The 19,277-nt window shown below is 44.2% G+C and overlaps 1 protein-coding gene across 2 annotated transcripts in view; it reads right to left on the reverse strand.

The window, feature by feature from the left end:
- Positions 1-19,277, reverse strand: part of NPSR1 (neuropeptide S receptor 1) — a 914,796-nt gene that overhangs the window by 285,233 nt on the left and 610,286 nt on the right. For both annotated transcript variants that reach the window (XM_077267601.1, XM_077267602.1), the window contains one exon: positions 8,089-8,165. In XM_077267601.1, the coding sequence (XP_077123716.1) occupies positions 8,089-8,165 (77 nt within the window). The remainder of the gene's footprint in view (positions 1-8,088; positions 8,166-19,277) is intronic.

The following is a 19,277-nucleotide window of genomic DNA, read 5'->3' on the forward strand; positions in this document are numbered from 1 at the left end:
AAACTCTAATTCTGTCCAATTATCTCATTAGGATCCATGGTTAGTGCTGACAATGGCATCTAAGTGGTTAAAAAGAGATGTTCCTACACGTATCCATCAACTTAACTGTGCTATGAATGAGTGGTGATAAATGATGGCTTGAAAACAATAGGACCCAGGTTTTCCATCTTATTACACCTAATAGTATGCTTTTAACCACTTCATGATGGAGACCTTTTTCTTTTTGCGTTTCTGTTTTTCGCTCCCCTTCTTCCCAGAGCCACTATTTTTTATTTTTCCATCAATATGGCCATGTGAAGGCTTGTTTTTTGCTAGATGAGTCGTACTTTTGAACAACAGCATTGATTTTACCATATTGTATACTCAAAAAACGGGGAAAAAAAATCCAAGTGCGGAGAAATTGCAAAAAAAAAGTGCAATTCCACAACTGTTTTTTGATTTTTTTTTTTTTACCATGTTCACCAAATGCTAATAGAGATGAACAAATATTTCAATGTACGGTTCGGATTACGATCACCGAATTTGAAATATTCGCCTAGTAATTCGTCGAATATTTGTCGAACATAATCGAACGCCATTCATGTCAATGGGAGGCAAAAACAAACGCATGCACAACACCATATACAGTGCCTTGCAAAAGTATTCGGCTCCCTGGAACTTTTCAACCTTTTCCCACATATCATGCTTCAAACATATAGATACCAAATGTAATTTTTTGGTGAAGAATCAATAACAAGTGGAACACAATTGTGAAGTTGAACGAAATTTATTGGTTATTTTAAATTTTTGTGGAAATTCAAAAACTGAAAAGTGGGGCGTGCAATATTATTCGGCCCCTTTACATTCAGTGCAGCAAACTCATTCCAGAAGTTCATTGTGGATCTCTGAATGATCCAAAGTTGTCCTTAATGCCTAATGATGATAACTATAATCCAATTGTGTGTAATCAAGTCTCCATATAAATGCACGTGCTCTGTGATAGTCTCAGGGTTCTGTATGAAGCACAGAGAGCATCATGAAGACCAAGGAACACAACAGGCAGGTCCGTGATACTGTTGTGGAGAAGTTTAAAGCTGGATTTGGATTCAAAATGATTTCCAAAACTTTAAACATCCCAAGGAACCCTGTGCAAGTGATCATATTGAAATGGACGGAGTATCACACCACTGCAAATCTATCAAGACCCGGCTGTCCCTCTAAACTTTCATCTCAGACAAGGAGAAGACTGATCAGAGATGCAGCCAAGAGGCCCATGATCACTCTGGATGAACTGCAGAGATCTACAGCTGAGGTGGGACAGTCTGTCCATAGGACAACAATCAATTATACACTGCACAAATCTGTCCTTTATGGAAGAGTGGCAAGAAGAAAGCCATTTCTAAAAGATATCCACAAAAAGTGTTGTTTAAAGTTTGCAAAAAGCCGCCTGGGAGACACACCAAACATTTTGAAGAAGGTGCTCTGGTCAGATGAGACCAAAATTGAACTTTTTGGAAACAATGCCTAATGATATGTTTGGCGTAAAGGCAGCACAGCTCATCACCTTGAACACACCATCCCACTGTTAAACATGGTGGTGGCAGCATCATGGTTTGGGCCTGCTTTTCTTCAGCAGGGACAGGGAAGATAGTTAAAATTGATGGGAAGATGGATGGAGCCAAATATAGGACTATTCTTGAAGAAAACCTGTTGGAGTCTGCAAAAGACCTGAGACTGGGACAGAGATTTGTCTTCCAAAAAGACAATGATCCCAAACAAAGCAAAATCTATAATGGAATGGTTCACAAATAAACGTATCCCGGTGTTAGAAAGGCCAAGTCAAAGTCCAGACCTCAGTCCAATCGAGAATCTGTTAAACTTCCCAATTGTGTTCCACTTGTTGTTGATTCTTCACCAAAAATTTACATTTGGAATCTTTATGTTTGAAGGATAATATGTGGGAAAAGGTTGAAAAGTTCCAGGGAACTGAATACTTTCGCAAGGCACTGTAACGGCTCCAAATGCTGCCAAAACACATCAAATGGAGGACAGTCACCAGGAAAGTGGTGTCAATTCACCCTCAGTACAAATTGTATATTGGCACTGCAGCAATCAGCCAGACATGAGGTATCTGGGTCTGGGACAGCATTTTCAGCTTTCAATTGAACATCACAGTAAGATGAGGTGGGTGAGGGATTGGTGCAGACCTTCTTTCCTGGGAGTCCTGATACCACATGTAACACCTGAAACTGCTTTCATGCTGAGCCACACTAAATTGGCACAAGTATCAGTTTTGTAGACTACCATTTTCAGAAAAATTTAAGGATAGTAACACAGATAGTTGAGTCCAAGGAAGTGGAGGCCTGATGGTCTCGGAGGCCTATTGCTACAAGCAACACCCATGAAGGAGACCCAACCAGGGTGTTCACATTTCCAAAAATTATTGGCAGAGAACACCAAAGTCACATCAATTTTACAACAGTATAGATAGTATAATAGGGACTGACAGGTCTTTCACTACACACAATCCAAAAGATGGACACCCAACTAGGAGTGTTCACATTTAAACAAATGAGGGCCTTACACCACCGAAGTGGCATAAATTTCACCAAAGTAGAAATAGTATAACAGTGACCAACAGGTCTTCCACTACATCCAATCTAGCAGATGGACACCCAACCAGGAGTGTTCACATTTCCAAAAAATTACTGTCAGACACAACAAAGGTGGCATAAATTCGCTGATTATAACTCAATGGCGGCATAAAACGGATCACATATGTGTTACTGCAGCGCCCCAGAGACCTGGTCGTTGCAGTAACATCGCTCTGCCGCTAAGGGGAGTGATGGTACGTCTGATGGCACTAAAGGAGTTCACCTGACCAGGTATCACAGACACCAATAAACTTCATAGTCTGGCCTCCAGGGGGAGCTAAGGGCGCTATGTATTAGGCCACTCCTCACAATCTGGTAAAACTGGGGGTTAGATAGAAAGTTAGACAGAAGCTGACTGGGTTGGAACCAGGCAACATCCTGTGGCAGAGGGTGTTGCAGGGGAAGATTCAGGGGGGTCCCTGTCAGGGGTGGGATCCTGACAGAGGCCTAGCGAACAGAAAAGAACGTTAAGGAACCACGCCTGCACTACATCGCGGCGGTATCTCAAGAAAGGCAAAGAAGCGAGGTTTATTGTGGAGAGTGAGAAACGAGATCAAAGCAAAAAGGAGATAACACCAATAGGAGTCGTGCTGTAAGATCGAGGCAACATCCTATTGAGGCGCGTAGCCGGTGGCCAGAACGCCGAGGAAGTATTAGGCTCCAAGCAATACTTCAAACAGAGGCAGGACAGTTGATTTTAGGTTGGCTGTCTCACCAAAATCACCTAAGAAGACATAGGGGGCAACTGTGGGAGAGGGGCAACGCTAGGGTCCCGGAAGAACTCCAGGCCTTCCCGTCATACGGGTGCGTCCTATCCATATCATCTGAGGGACAGAGAAGAACATCAGAAACAGACATAACAGTTGTGAGGACTATCCCGTGGTGCTCAGCAGGGAAGTACTACAACACACAGGAGCTAGAATTAGGCACAGATTTCCACCTGCAAAGGGAAATCTGGAGATGCCATTGGACCGGCTGGTCTCTTGCAGCCCTGTTAACCGTACTCTGGATTGAGGACCTTGAAGCCTTCAGTAAAGAGGTAAAGAGACTGCAACCCTGTGTCCTCGTTATTCACCGCGAACTGCACTACGCTCCACCACCTACACCTTTCATTGGACGCCCCTTAGCAGGGTCACGGACCGGGTCTAGCCACTGTGACGACCCCAGAACCGAGACAGAGAAGCCCGGTACCGAGTACCCCGCGGCCCTGCGTCTGGGGGCGCTCCATTACCATCCATGCATCATGTGCTTTTCATAGGAACAATACAAATATATATAGATAGGAAACTGTATTTGATTATTAATTATTCAATTTTTCATGTAAAAAATGGATGCCATATGAATTTAGAAAATGGATATACGAATTACATATGGTGGTAAAAAACGGACACGAATGGTATATAGATTGCATACAGAAGACAATACGGATGAAAAAACACCATTTTTTCTGGAAGAAAAAAAGAACAATTTTGCATACATTCATGTGAACCTAGTCTTATGCAATCATCTGATCAAGCCCTTCAAGGGAATAAGAATCGTAGCTCGTATCTTTCATGTATGGTGCCAGCACCAATATGCGATATACTGCTATGTTATTTGTCGGGAAAAGGTTAAACAGGACAAAAAAGTGACATGAAACTTACTGAATAAAATAGCAATATTAAATGAATAATTAGAATTTAAAGGTTGAAAATGACAGCTAGTTAAAATGATTCCCTTGTGATGCTGAACCAATTGATAATATTGCTTTGTTACAATGGTGGAAAAAATTTAGCACTATTCCACACCAGCTTTTTTCCTCCATGATTTTTAAAGTGAAATGTTACAGTGCTGATTAACAGCACTGTCAGGTATTAAAAAGGAACAACTATTTAAACCACAAAAGACATGAAAAGACAAGAAATGATTTACAGCACATATTTTTCTGAAAGATTGTCAGATTAAGTTTCCCCATATTACAAGTTTTTTTTTCTCTTATAATTGACTCTAATTCACTTGCAATCTAAATGATTAAATCCCCTTTGCAATTAAGGGTTATTAGCAAAATTTATAAACTTTCTGTTCGCAAAAAAAAATAAAAACAAAAATTTAAACAGCCGAACACAATTAATACAACAAGTGCTTTCCCTAAATGAGTACTGTAATTTCCGAATGATCAAACCCGTTCATGACAAATGTTTTTAAAGCACCTTTTCGCTGATATGACCTAACACAAGTGTTGTCATGGTTGTGGACAGGGTTCCCTTTCCTGTCCTCTCAGGGGTAATTTTGCACTGCCTCCTTTTGGTTTGGGGAGGGCTATATTTACCCGCCTTTGTCTGGGGATCCTTGTCAGGGATACATTAGTTCTTGATTGTGTCTGACCCCTGGTGTGCTTGCACACTGTTTTGTCCGTTTGCCTTTTAGTGTATGATCCGGTCTGTTTCTCATCTGTGCATTTGCCTTATGACTCTGTCCTTGTAATCCGTTTCTGGTTCTGACTCTTGGCTTGGTACTCTTTCTTCCCGTCTGCCTTCCCCATTTTTACTGTGTTGCTATTTCCGACTATCTGACATCTTGCTATGTCCTGACCAATCTTTCCGTCTCACCCTTTTGTACTACGCTTACTTCCTGACTTGACTTCAGCACTTTCTGACTACTCCCCAGCATTCCCAGCCACCTGGTGTCTTGCTCTGCCTCCGGTCATTCCCCGTGGTCACGTGTTTCAGGTCCTGCATGCCAGCAGGTAAGCTTGCTGCAGCTCTCCACACACACTCTCAGTCCGCTTGGAACACGTGTGCAGACTCCTGTTGTAAGTCTGTAGCAGGGTTCCTGATATTATCAGTGACCGACCAGTATTTCTTCCTTTTCTGCTGTTGGGGTTTTGTTTTCCTATGGACCTGTTGCATGCACTTTCTGAACAAGTGAGTAATCTCACTCAAATGATGCAAAAAACTATATGTGGAACAGAGAACCCTGGTTCAGTTGCATCAACAGGTTACGCAAAGAGTTGCTGATGCCATGTGGGGTTCTTTTTCTTCTGTGGCTTGGGATGAGGGTGCTTCAGATGTTTCCTTAGTTTCTCCTGAACCACCTGTTAAAATGCCCCGACACCTTTCCTTGGGATAAAAAATTATTTAGAGTGTTCAGAGAGGGGTGTAAATTGTTTTTTCTCTATGACTGCGCACCTCTGGGAATGAAAGCCAGAGGGTGGGGACTATTATGTCTCTATTAAGGAGGGCTCCACAGGCTTGGGATTTTTCTCTCTCTCCCTCCACTCTGGAATGTATGTCTGTAGATCTGCTTTTTGAGGCTCTTGGGCACATTTTGATGAGCCTGATAGAGTGTGTCTGGCTGAGGATATGGTGATGAGTGTGATACAGGGGCAGCACTCAGTGGAATGGTTTTGTTCTGAGTTCAGACACTGCACAGCTGAGGTTTCCTGGAATGATGCCGCCTAAAGAGGGTTGATCCGCAGAGGCCTGTCCAACCATTTGCAGGATGCACTGCATTGCATCCTCCCCTGGATACTCTGGAGGATGCTATGACTCAAGTTGTTCATATGGACCATGCCAGAGGGGTGATGCAGCAGAAAGCCTCTTTATACTCCAGCCCAGGGGATGCCTCGTCGACTACAGAACCCATGGAGATGGGAGCCATCTCGATGAAAGAGGGAAAGAGGAGACACCACAGAGATAACCAGCTGTGCTTTTACTGTGGGGCCTTGGGACACTGGAAAAAAGACTGTCCTTCTTATCCCTCCCCATCTAAGATGTTGGGAAACGCCTAAGTCTGGGTAATGAATGAGGAGGTTGCCCAGACTCCCAGGTACAATTTTCCTCATTTGCTAAAATCCTTCTCCAGGTGGAGCTGGAGGTTGTTGGTGGCTCATTTTTGACTACCGCTTTTGTTAACTGTGGATCTACCATCAATTTAATTCACTCTCGTGTTGTGACTCTTTATAAGATAGAGACAGTTAGGCTTGAGTTTCCAGTCAAGGTTGTGGCCATTGACTCCTCTCCTCTCACGCGAGAGAGAATCTGTTTTGTGTCTGAGGCTTTCTCTCTGAGAGTGGGCTCTGTTCATGTGGAAAACAAACTGTTTTGTCTTGAATAATTTGCCTGTGGGTCTTGTTTTAGGTTTGCCATGGCTTCAATGCCATAACCTTGTTATTGATTGGGTAACTGGGGATATTGTCCAGTGGGGGTCCAATTGTTCCAGTCTGTGTTGCAATTCTGTACCATTGTTCACCCCATTTAAAATCTGTATCTGTGTCATCTGTTGGTCTGGAGGGTATTCCGGAGTACTTAAAAGACTTTGAAGACTTGTTCTCCGAAAGTGAGGCTGAGGCGTTACCACCACATAGACCTTTTGATTGTGCCATTGACTTAGTTCCTGGCGCTAAACTGCCCAAGGTTCTTTTGTTTAATTTGACCAGGCTGGAGCATCAAGCCATGAAGGACTATAAAGCGGAGAGTCTCCGCAAAGGGCATATTTGCACTTCTGTCTCACCTGTAGCCGCTGGGTTTTTTTAATTAAGAAAAAATATGGTGGTTTCGGTTATGCCTCCACTTTCGGGAACTCAACAAGATTACCGTGAGAAATACCTATCCACTCCCCCTCATTACAGATCTGTGTAACCAACTTTCTGTGGCTCCTTGGCCAGTTCCTTTGACCTCATGATTCTCACTTGGTCTGACATGCACTGTGATCTGTGAGGTTTTATATAGACAGGTGTGTACTTTTCCAAATCAAGTCCTATGAGTTTAATTAAACACAGCTGGACTCCAATGAAGGAGTAGAACCAACTCAAGGAGGAATTCAAGGAAATTGACAGCATGTGACTTAAATATGAGTGTCTGAGCAAAGGGTCTGAATACTTATGATCATGTAATATTTCAGATTTTCTTTTTTAATAAATTTGCAAAAATTTCTTCATTTCTGTTTTTTTCAGTCAAGATTGGGTGCAGAGTGTACATTAATGTGGAAAAAATGAATTTACCAAATGGCTGCAATAAAACAAAGAGTTAAAAATTTAAAGGGGTCTGAATACTTTCCATTCCCACTGTACATATTTTGAATAAATATATAAATGTAATATTTCATGATTTTTATATTTCAATACATCTCCAAGAATTTATTCAATTATTTATTTAGCCTGACATTATGGGGAAATGTTCACAGAATGCTAAAAAAAACATATCATTATTACATATCATATACTTTAGAGACCAAATAAAATATGGAAAAAAGTGATGTGATCTAAACCCATTGTGTTATTAAAGGAGTTATGTGACATTAGAAAAATATGGCAAAAATGGCTCTATTAATGAAAGAAAGCAGGCACATCTTCTACGCTTACAAAACCCCTTTAATCAGTAGTAAGCAGAGTACCATTTATGTAATCTAAATCTAATCACAGTAATTTTTATGATAAAACTATTTACAAAAGGGAAACATAAGATGAAAGACTCACCAGTGCAGTTGGAAATGATAACTGCATGTGACTTGCTCTTTGACCATATAGTTCTTATCACAATGAAATAAATTACGCTGTTGAAAGATAATGTGAAATATAAAACTGAAAGCACTCAAAGCTGCAAAATAACATTGCTTTAACATTTTGGTGCAACCCTTTGTAGTATAAAACTTTAACTAAATAGTCTGCTCTGTAAGAGTTCGCCAAATAAGCATGAACTGAATTCAATTGCAAAAGATGTCTGACAGATTTCCGATCCCTATGAAATTCATTTTGTATAGACTTTTTATATGCAGCACAATTATGAATTCCCAAAGATTCACATGTTAATAACCTACTATAGTATATATAAGCTTAAAATAATCAATGTCAGCTCCTAGGTTAATCCCTCCCATCTTAATGTATTCTGCAGGTAAACTAGCAATACTCTTGTGAACAATTATTCAGATAACAGTCACTTGGAAAATCCTTAGCTGTCTCTTCCTGACAGGTATGCAACATACATTTCCATGATTGGGGTCATTATAATTGCAATCCATTGTCTGGGATAAAAAGAATCATACTAATTCTTCAAATTGCGCACATATAAGCGGGCAACATATAACTTACACAGGATTTCAACCAAAACATATATATTACTATATTAGAATCTAGCTACTACAGTTTGCTAATTGTCTGTTTAAAGAAGTATAAATTTTACAATGATTCACAACCCACCATTTTGATAACTGAGGAAGGTTATCCCATTTAAAAAGACTAAGAGACCATCATACAATACATTAATGAATAGATGTTAATTTAAGTGTTGAATTGCACTTTTTTGCTGTGAAAACCAAGTCCTGTGCTATTTGAGTCATGGGACTCTTTGTTGGATCTATGAATATTTTCTATACAGTTGTTGCTGCCATTTTTCCAAGCATCATCTTATTGATTGTTAACTATAAATTATTTCTCATGAACTGAAACTTAAAGTGTTCTCTTGTAGTTATTGATCATGACAAAATGAATGATCAGAGACAAAAAGGGAAGGCTGACGGCGATCAGTACGTTGGACGCCCTTTCAGAAACCCACTTGGAGGGTTAGGCCTGGGGTCACACTATGGCATCCGATGCGATATGCTAATGACCCTCCGCTCCTGCTCTGCAGTGAGCGGGAGCTGAGTGTCAAGCTACTCTGCTCCGAGCCTCTCGCACAGAGAGAATTGGAACACAGCTGCGGAGGAGGTGGAGAAAGTAATTTCTCCATCTCCTCCACTGCCGGTGTATATCACACAGCACTCAGATGATATCCGAGTGATGTGCGTTGTGTCACTCACACCAACAGACTTATGGGTGCGAGTGAGCCGAGACTAGCCAAGTCTCGATGCCAATTGCAGCATGTTGTAATTGTTCTCGCATGCCGATTTGGCATGAGAAAATAATTGCAGATGTGATCTGCCCCATAAATTAACACTGGTCCGAGTGCTATGCGATGTTTTCTCGCATAGCACTCGTCCATATTCTATGCAAGTGTGACCCCCTGCCTTAACATCATAAAAGCAAATAAACAGCGTCCAGTCCAGGGTGATGCATTTCAAGTGTCGAAGTTTAAAGTTTATTCTGCCATCATATAATAATGTTGCGACCTGGCTTAGGTCTTTATCAAGTATACACAGAAACATACAGAACACACATACACCAATAACTACAGAAGCCAAACTCACTCATTTAAATACACTATTTGCAATAAACAGCAATGAAGAGTACTCAACACTGCAATACACATTAGCATTATGTTATATAATAAAAACATGGAAAATAGTCCCCATATCCCCATTGACAGTGGCATTTAACAGGTTAGCAACTGGGGCGGAACTTCACGCTACCCACAATTGTTAGAGGCAGGTCCTGGTTGTAACACACAACTATTACCTGCCAAGTATACGGAGAGCTTACCCCATGCTCCATGCACCCGCTTCTGACTTGTACCTTACATATATGGCAGATGTCGTGAAGCACATAAAACCCATTAAGGTAGCAGGCAATAAAATAAAATTTCTTGATGCTGCATTTGCAAAAGCAGGGAAATGCCAGTATCTCCATTATCACATTAACACTTACTAAGCATGTTTTAGCAGGCAGATATAGTACAGCTCATTTTGCCTACCATTAGTTCTGGTGGAGGCTGGATGCAAACTCTGAATAGACCGAAGCACAGCTTCTTAATATGTATTAGCTGCTGCACAACAACAGCGGCTGCTACACAATTAATTGAACTCTGCTTTTCAGCTTTGTTTAATGTTACCATCCGGCCACCCTCAGAGTTATTAACAGCTGATCAATGGATGTTCTGAGTGTCATACCTGTTGTGGTAAATATTTATACTTTGCTTTTATTATCATTCAGACAATTTATATAGCTTTGATAATTTAGTATTAGCTCTGGTGCATCTTGTATAGAGGTGTCTTTGTGTTAAAGCTTTCCTTTGTTTTTGAAAGTATAGTTTATTTGACTGTTTCAAGGACTTCTGCAGAATGCATATTTTATAATGGTTATTCCCAATAAAAATATTTTTTGTCATGGGTTTGCTGCGACAGAATGGAGCCAGAAGATGGCAGCGTCTGATTTCTCATACTCCTGCACTGATTAGAAGCACTTCATCATCATACTAAATGGTACAACTTTATGTTATCAGTGCAGGGGTTAATCTGCTCAGTTGAGAGCTCCTGGAAGCTTTCCTGCATTAAGGGTACCATCTCACAGTGGCACTTTGGTCGCTACGACAGCACGATCCGTGACGTTCCAGCGATATACTTACGATCTCGCTGAGTCTGACAGGCTACTGAGATCAGGGACCCCGCTGAGAATCGTACGTCGTAGCACATCGTTTGAAACTTTCTTTCGTCGTCAAGTGTCCCGCTGTGGCGGCATGATCGCATCGTGTAACAAAGGTGTGCACGATGACATGCCCGTACGACTTTCCCGTATGACTTCTACATCACAAATACATCATGAAATTATCGCTCCAGCGCCGTGCATTGCGAAGTGTGACCGCAGTCTACGACGCTGGAGCGATAATGGAGCGATGCTGGAGCGTCACGGATCGTGCCGTCGTAGCGACCAAAGTGCCACTGTGAGATGGTACCTTAAGGCTCAGCTGTTTACTGTTAGCCACTCCCATCTCCTATATAATCTCGGCCCTGGCTAGCACTCATTGCCAGAGTAGCTTTTGCTGCATGGCTGGAGGTTGGTGGTGGTTCTTATTTGAGAAGTAGTTTGGTGGATTTAACTGTGACTGTTGTTAGGTTTTGAGTGTGTGATAATTCCCCCGACTGAGGGCAGATTCAGAAGCTGAGGCTAGGTAATCTGACACCCATAATGTGGTGGTGCACCATATTGGGTGTCAGGTTCAAGCATTTCTACATGAACAGTTTCCTGGAAAGTGGATTGGTCATTGTGGGTCAGTTGAATGGCCACCGAGGTCTCCCAATCTGACCCCCTTAGAATTTTATCTTTGGGTCATCTGAAGGCAATTGTCTATGCTGTGAAGATACGAGATGTGCAGCATCTGAAACAACAGATACTGGAAGCCTGTGCAAGCATTTCTTCTGCGGTATTGATATCAATGTGTCAAGAGTGGAAGAAGAGGTTTGTATTGACAATCCAACACAATGGACAGCACTTCGAACACACTTTATAAGTGGTCATAAACTTGTAAATAACTAATGAAAGAACAAAGTTATGTTAAAACCAAGCACAACATTGTTTTTCTTGTTAAATTCTCAATAAGATTGATGTGCCACATGACCCTCTTCCCATTGAAAAAATAAAGTTGACCAAAATGGCCGACTTCAAAATGGCCGCCATGGTCAACACCCATCTTGAAAAGTTTTTCCCCTCCCATATACTAATGTGCCACAAACAGGAAGTTGATATCACCAACCATTCCCATTTTATTTAAGTGTATCCATATAAATTGCCCACCCTGTAGTGACCCCTGAACAGCGTCGGACTGGCCCACCGGGAGATCGGAGAATCCTCCGGTGGGCCCACCTCCCAGTAGGCCTTCCCCCTCACCAGCAACAGACTCCTGCCTCACTCATTAGTGCCTGCTCTTCCCTGTATTAGGATTGCGGCGCCTGCACCCAGCAGTGAGTTCGTTATTCCACACCCTGTGCCAGCCATCTGCACTGCTCAGCAACAAGTGATGTGAGGTGAGAGCTTTCTCATCATTTGCTGCTGCGGCTTTTACTGATCTTCTGGCACTCACCGCTCTATCAGCTGTGGCGTGCTGGATGAGATCAATAGAAGCCGCAGCAGCAGGTGATGAGAAAGCGCTCACATCACATCACTTGTTGCTGAGCAGTGCAGACGGCCGGCTCCGGGTGTGGAATAACACACCACACACAGCACAGAGCCACAGGCTGTGAGACTGCACTGCACACAGCCTCTAGAAAGGAGTTGATTTTTTGAGGGCAATGGCATGATGTCACCGGAAGGGGCGGGGCCTCCATCAGACCAGTGATCTGAAAGCAGGAAGCAGAGATGTTCTGAGGCTGCTGGAGAGGAATGAAATGAGAGGCTGCACCATGGAGCCCCGTGAGGAGAGGACCGCGAAGCTGCACAATGGACCCTTGCACCAATAGGAATGAAGACCCAGGATTCAGTGAGAGTGGTGAGAGGATGTATTTTGGAAAGGGTTGATGTAACTTGAGTGGGGCTTGTAAAAGGAAGATGATGAGGGGCTGTGTGGAGAAGGGGAGATGATAATGACGGGCTGTATGGAAAAAGGGTCATGATGAGGGGCTGTGTGAAAAGCGGGATGATGAGGGGGCTGTATGGAGAAGGAGGGATGATGAGGCTGTATGGAGAAGGAGGGATGATGAGGCTGTGTGGAGAAGGAGGGATGATGAGGCTGTGTGGTGAAGGAGGGATGATGAGGCTGTGTGGCGAAGGAGGGATGATGAGGCTGTGTGGTGAAGGAGGGATGATGAGGCTGTGTGGCGAAGGCGGGATGAGGCTGTGTGGAGAAGGAGGGATGAGGAGGCTGCATGGAGAAGGAGGGACGATGAGGCTGCGTGGAGAAGGAGGGATGATGAGGCTGCGTGGAGAAGGAGGGATGATGAGGCTGCATGGAGAAGGAGGGATGATGACCTGTGTGGAGAAGGAGGGATGATGGAGAAGGAGGGATGATAAGGGGCTGTGTGGAGAAGGGGGGATGATGAGGAGCTGTGTGGAAAAGGGGGGATGATGAGGCTGTGAGGAAAAGGGGGGATGATGAGGATGTGTGTAGAAGGGGAGATGATAATGACGGGCTGTATGGAAAAAGGGTAATAATGAGGGGCTGTGTGAAAAGCGGGATGATGAGGAGGCTGTGTGGAGAAGGAGGGATGATGAGGCTGTGTGGAAAAGGGGGGATGATGAGGCTGTGTGGAGAAGGGGGGATGATGAGGCTGTGTGGAGAAGGAGGGATGATGAGGAGCTGTGTGGAGAAGGGGGGATGATGAGCTGTGTGGAGAAGGAGGGATGATGAGGCTGTGTGGAGAAGGAGGGATGATGAGGCTGTGTGGAGAAGGAGGGATGATGAGGCTGTGTGGGGAAGGAGGGATGATGAGGGGCTGTGTGGAGAAGGGGGGATGATGAGGAGCTGTGTGGAGAAGGGGGGATGATGAGGAGCTGTGTGGAGAAGGGGGGATGATGAGGCTGTGTGGAAAAGGGGGGATGATGAGGCTGTGTGGAGAAGGAGGGATGATGAGGGGCTGTGTGGAGAAGGGGGGATGATGAGGAGCTGTGTGGAGAAGGGGGAATGATGAGGAGCTGTGTGGAGAAGGGGGGATGATGAGGAGCTGTGTGGAGAAGGGGGGATGATGAGCTGTGTGGAAAAGGGGGGATGATGAGGCTGTGTAGAGAAGGGAAGATGATGAGGCTGGGTGGAAAAGGAGGGATGATGAGGCTGTGTGGAGAAGGGGGGATGATGAGGCTGTGTGGAAAAGGAGGGATGATGAGGCTGTGTGTAGAAGGAGGGTGTTGTGAATTAGACTTTTTTGGCTCCCTCTAGTGGTTACTAGCGATATGACTCTGGGATTTCCTTCCCTCTGTTTGCACCCAGCTGGGTCGTTACTTCAGGGGTGTTGCTATATAAACCTCCTGGAACCTTAGTCCAGTGCCTGGCATCGGTGTTATCAGACACATTCTGTTTGCTCCTGTTTGCTAGTCCTGGTTTGTGCTAAATTAAGCTAAGTCTTGCTTCTTTGTTTTTTGGGATATTTGTTTGCTATCATTTTTGTCCAGCTTGTACTAAATGTGATTCCTGACCTTGCTGGAAGCTGTAGGGGGCTGGTGTTCTCCCCCCGGGCCGTTAGACGGTTCGGGGGTTCTTGAATTTCCAGTGTGGATATTTTTGATAGGATTTTTTGCTGACCATATAAGTTATCTTTCTATATTCTGCTATTAGCTAGTGGGCCTCTCTTTGCTAAATTCCTAGTTCATTCTTATGTTTGTCTTTTCCTCTTACCTCACCGTTATTATTTGTGGGGGGCTTCTATCCAACTTTTTGGGGTATTTCCTCTGGAGGCAAGAAAGGTCTTTCTTTTCCCTTCTAGGGGTAGTTAGCTCTCCGGCTGGCGCGAGACGTTTAGGATCAACGTAGGAACGTTCCCCGGCTGCTGGTATTTGTGGTGCTAGGATTAGTTATATGGTCAGCCTAGTTACCACTGCCCTATGAGCTGGTTTTCTGTATTTACTGACTTAGCATTATTCCTGAGACCCTCTGCCATTGGGGTCATAACAGTATGCCAGGACCAATATTGAATGTTTAAAGCATTGCAGAAGTGGGATAATAAGAAAGGAAATTCTGAGTTTTTTTTTTTTTTTTTTTTCCTTCCTTCTCTTCCTCCCCTTTACCTTTGAGTGGCGTGTGCTTGCTGCAGACATGAATGTGCAGACCTTGATTACAAGTGTTGACCAGCTGGCAGCTCGTGTGCAGGGTATACAAGATTTTGTTACCAGTAATCCTATGTCTGAACCTAAAATACCTATTCCGGAATTGTTTTCTGGAGATTGATTTAGGTTTAGGAATTTCAAGAATAATTGTAAATTGTTTCTTTCTCTGAGACCCCGTTCATCTGGAGATTCTGCTCAGCAAGTTAAAATTGTTATTTCTTTTTTGCGGGGCGACCCTCAGGATTGGGCTTTCTCGCTAGTGCCAGGAGATCCGGCATTGGCGAATATTGATGCGTTTTTTCTGGCGCTCGGATTGCTTTACGAGGAACCCAATCTTGAAATTGAGGCAGAAAAAGCCTTGCTGGCTATTTCTCAGGGTCAGGATGAAGCTGAAGTGTATTGCCAAAAATTTCGGAAATGGTCCGTGCTTACTCAGTGGAATGAGTGTGCTCTGGCCGCAAATTTCAGAAATGGACTTTCTGAAGCCATTAAGAATGTGATGGTGGGTTTCCCCATTCCTACAAGTCTGAATGATTCTATGGCGCTTGCTATTCAAATTGACCGGCGTTTGCGGGAGCGCAAAACCGCTAATCCTCTGGTGGTGTTGTCTGAACAAACACCTGATTTAATGCAATGTGATAGAATTCAGACTAGAAATGAACGGAAAAATCATAGACGTCAGAATGGGTTGTGTTTTTACTGTGGTGATTCTACACATGTTATATCAGCATGCTCTAAACGCCTAACAAGGGTTGTTAGTCCTGTCGCCATTGGTAATTTGCAACCTAAATTTATTTTGTCTGTGACTCTAATTTGCTCTTTGTCTTCTTACCCTGTTATGGCGTTTGTGGATTCAGGTGCTGCCCTGAGTCTTATGGATCTGTCATTTGCCAAGCGCTGTGGTTTTGTTCTTGAACCGTTAGTAAATCCTATTCCTCTTAGAGGTATTGATGCTACGCCATTGGCGGAAAATAAACCGCAGTTTTGGACGCAGGTGACCATGTGCATGACTCCTGAACATCGGGAGGTGATTCATTTTCTTGTTCTGCATAAAATGCATGATTTGGTCGTTTTGGGTCTGCCATGGTTACAGACCCACAATCCAGTCCTGGATTGGAAGGCAATGTCTGTGTCAAGTTGGGGCTGTCAGGGAATTCATGCTGATTCCCCGCCAGTGTCTATTGCTTACTCTACTCCTTCGGAAGTTCCTGAGTATTTGTCTGATTATCAGGATGTATTCAGTGAGTCCAGATCCAGTGCTCTGCCTCCTCATAGGGACTGTGACTGCGCCATAGATTTGATTCCAGGTAGTAAATTTCCTAAGGGAAGATTATTTAATCTGTCAGTACCTGAGCATGCCGCAATGCGTTCATATATCAAGGAGTCTCTGGAGAAGGGGCATATCCGTCCATCCTCTTCCCCTCTTGGTGCGGGATTCTTTTTTGTGGCTAAGAAGGACGGATCTTTGAGACCTTGTATTGACTATCGGCTACTGAATAAAATCACTGTAAAATTTCAGTATCCTTTTCCTCTCTTGTCGGACTTGTTTGCCCGGATTAAGGGTGCCAAGTGGTTCACCAAGATAGATCTTCGTGGTGCATACAACCTTGTGCGCATTAAGCAAGGTGATGAATGGAAGACTGCATTTAATACGCCCGAAGGTCATTTTGAGTACTTGGTGATGCCTTTTGGGCTTTCTAATGCTCCCTCAGTATTTCAGTCCTTTATGCATGATATTTTCCGGAAGTATCTGGATAAATTTATGATTGTTTATCTGGACGATATTCTGGTTTTCTCTGAAGATTGGGACTCACATGTGGAGCAGGTCAGGATGGTGTTTCAGGTTTTGCATGAGAATGCCTTGTTTGTTAAAGGCTCAAAGTGTCTCTTTGGAGTACAGAAAGTTCCCTTTTTGGGGTTTATTTTTTCCCTTCTGCTGTGGAGATGGACCCAGTCAAGGTCCGAGCTATTCATGAGTGGACTCAACCCACGTCAGTTAAGAGTCTTCAGAAGTTCTTGGGTTTTGCTAACTTCTACCGTCGTTTTATCGCTAATTTTTCTAGCGTTGTAAAACCTTTGACGGATATGACCAAGAAAGGTTCTGATGTTGCTAACTGGGCTCCTGCAGCCGTGGAGGCGTTCCAGGGGTTGAAGCGCCGGTTTACTTCGGCGCCTGTTTTGTGCCAGCCTGATGTCTCACTTCCCTTTCAGGTCGAGGTGGATGCTTCTGAGATTGGGGCAGGGGCCGTTTTGTCACAGAGAGGCCCTGGTTGCTCGGTAATGAGACCATGTGCTTTCTTCTCTAGGAAGTTTTCGCCTGCTGAGCGGAATTATGATGTGGGCAATCGGGAATTACTGGCCATGAAGTGGGCATTTGAGGAGTGGCGTCATTGGCTCGAGGGTCCTAAGCATCGTGTGGTGGTCTTGACTGATCATAAAAATTTGATGTATCTCGAGTCTGCTAAACGCTTGAATCCTAGACAGGCCCGCTGGTCATTGTTTTTCTCCCGTTTTGACTTTGTGGTCTCGTATTTACCAGGTTCAAAGAATGTGAAAGCTGATGCTCTTTCAAGGAGCTTTGTGCCTGACTCTCCTGGAGTCACAGAACCTGTTGGTATTCTTAAAGAAGGAGTTATTTTGTCAGCCATTTCTCCTGAGTTGCGACGTGTGTTGCAGAGATTTCAAGCTGGTAGACCTGACTCTTGTCCACCTGACAGACTGTTTGTTCCTGATAAGTGGACCAGCAGAGTCATTTCCGAGGTTCATTCCTCGGTGCTGGCAGGTCATCCGGGAATTTTTGGCACCAGAGATCTGGTGGCTAGGTCATTTTGGTGGCCTTCCTTGTCACGGGATGTACGGTCATTTGTGCAGTCCTGTGGGACTTGTGCTCGAGCTAAGCCTTGCTGTTCCCGTGCCAGCGGGTTGCTCTTGCCCTTGCCTGTCCCGAAGAGGCCTTGGACACATATTTCCATGGATTTCATTTCTGATCTCCCGGTGTCTCGGGGTATGTCTGTCATCTGGGTGGTATGTGATCGCTTTTCAAAAATGGTCCATTTGGTGCCTTTGCCTAAGCTGCCTTCCTCTTCCGATCTGGTTCCTGTGTTCCTTCAGAATGTGGTTCGTTTACACGGCATTCCTGAGAATATTGTGTCTGACAGAGGATCCCAGTTTGTTTCCAGGTTCTGGCGATCCTTTTGTGCTAGGATGGGGATTGATTTGTCGTTCTCGTCTGCCTTTCATCCTCAGACTAATGGACAAACTGAGCGAACTAATCAGACTCTGGAAGCTTACTTGAGGTGTTTTGTTTCGGCAGATCAGGATGATTGGGTGACCTTCTTGCCGTTGGCTGAGTTTGCCCTAAATAATCGGGCTAGTTCCGCTACTTTGGTTTCGCCATTTTTCTGCAACTCTGGTTTGCATCCTTGTTTTTCCTCGGGACATGTGGAGCCTTCTGACTGTCCTGGAGTGGATTCTGTGGTGGATAGGTTGCAGCAAATCTGGAATCATGTGGTGGACAACTTGAAGTTGTCACAGGAGAAGGCTCAGCGTTTTGCCAACAGCCGCCGCGGTGTGGGTCCCCGACTTCGTGTTGGGGATTTGGTGTGGCTGTCTTCTCGATTTGTTCCTATGAAGGTCTCCTTTCCTAAATTTAAGCCTCGCTTCATCGGTCCTTACAAGATATTGGAAATCCTTAATCCTGTGTCCTTTCGCTTGGATCTTCCGGTTTCGTTTGCCATTCACAACGTGTTCCATAGGTCTTTGTTACGACGCTACGTTGTGCCTGTGGTTCCTTCTGCTGAGCCTCCTGCTCCGGTGTTGGTTGAGGGCGAGTTGGAGTACGTGGTGGAGAAGATCTTGGATTCTCGTCTCTCCAGGCGGAGGCTTCAGTATTTGGTCAAGTGGAAGGGTTATGGTCAGGAGGATAATTCCTGGGTGGTTGCCTCTGATGTGCATGCGGCCGATTTGGTTCGTGCCTTTCACGCTGCTCATCCTGATCGCCCTGGTGGTCTTGGTGAGGGTTCGGTGACCCCTCCTTAAGGGGGGGGTACTGTTGTGAATTAGACTTTTTTGGCTCCCTCTAGTGGTTACTAGTGATATGACTCTGGGATTTCCTTCCCTCTGTTTGCACCCAGCTGGGTCGTTACTTCAGGGGTGTTGCTATATAAACCTCCTGGAACCTTAGTCCAGTGCCTGGCATCGGTGTTATCAGACACATTCTGTTTGCTCCTGTTTGCTTGTCCTGGTTCGTGCTAAATTAAGCTAAG

This window comes from Ranitomeya variabilis, chromosome 6 (assembly GCF_051348905.1).
Source record: "Ranitomeya variabilis isolate aRanVar5 chromosome 6, aRanVar5.hap1, whole genome shotgun sequence".
Lineage (NCBI taxonomy): Eukaryota > Metazoa > Chordata > Amphibia > Anura > Dendrobatidae > Ranitomeya > Ranitomeya variabilis.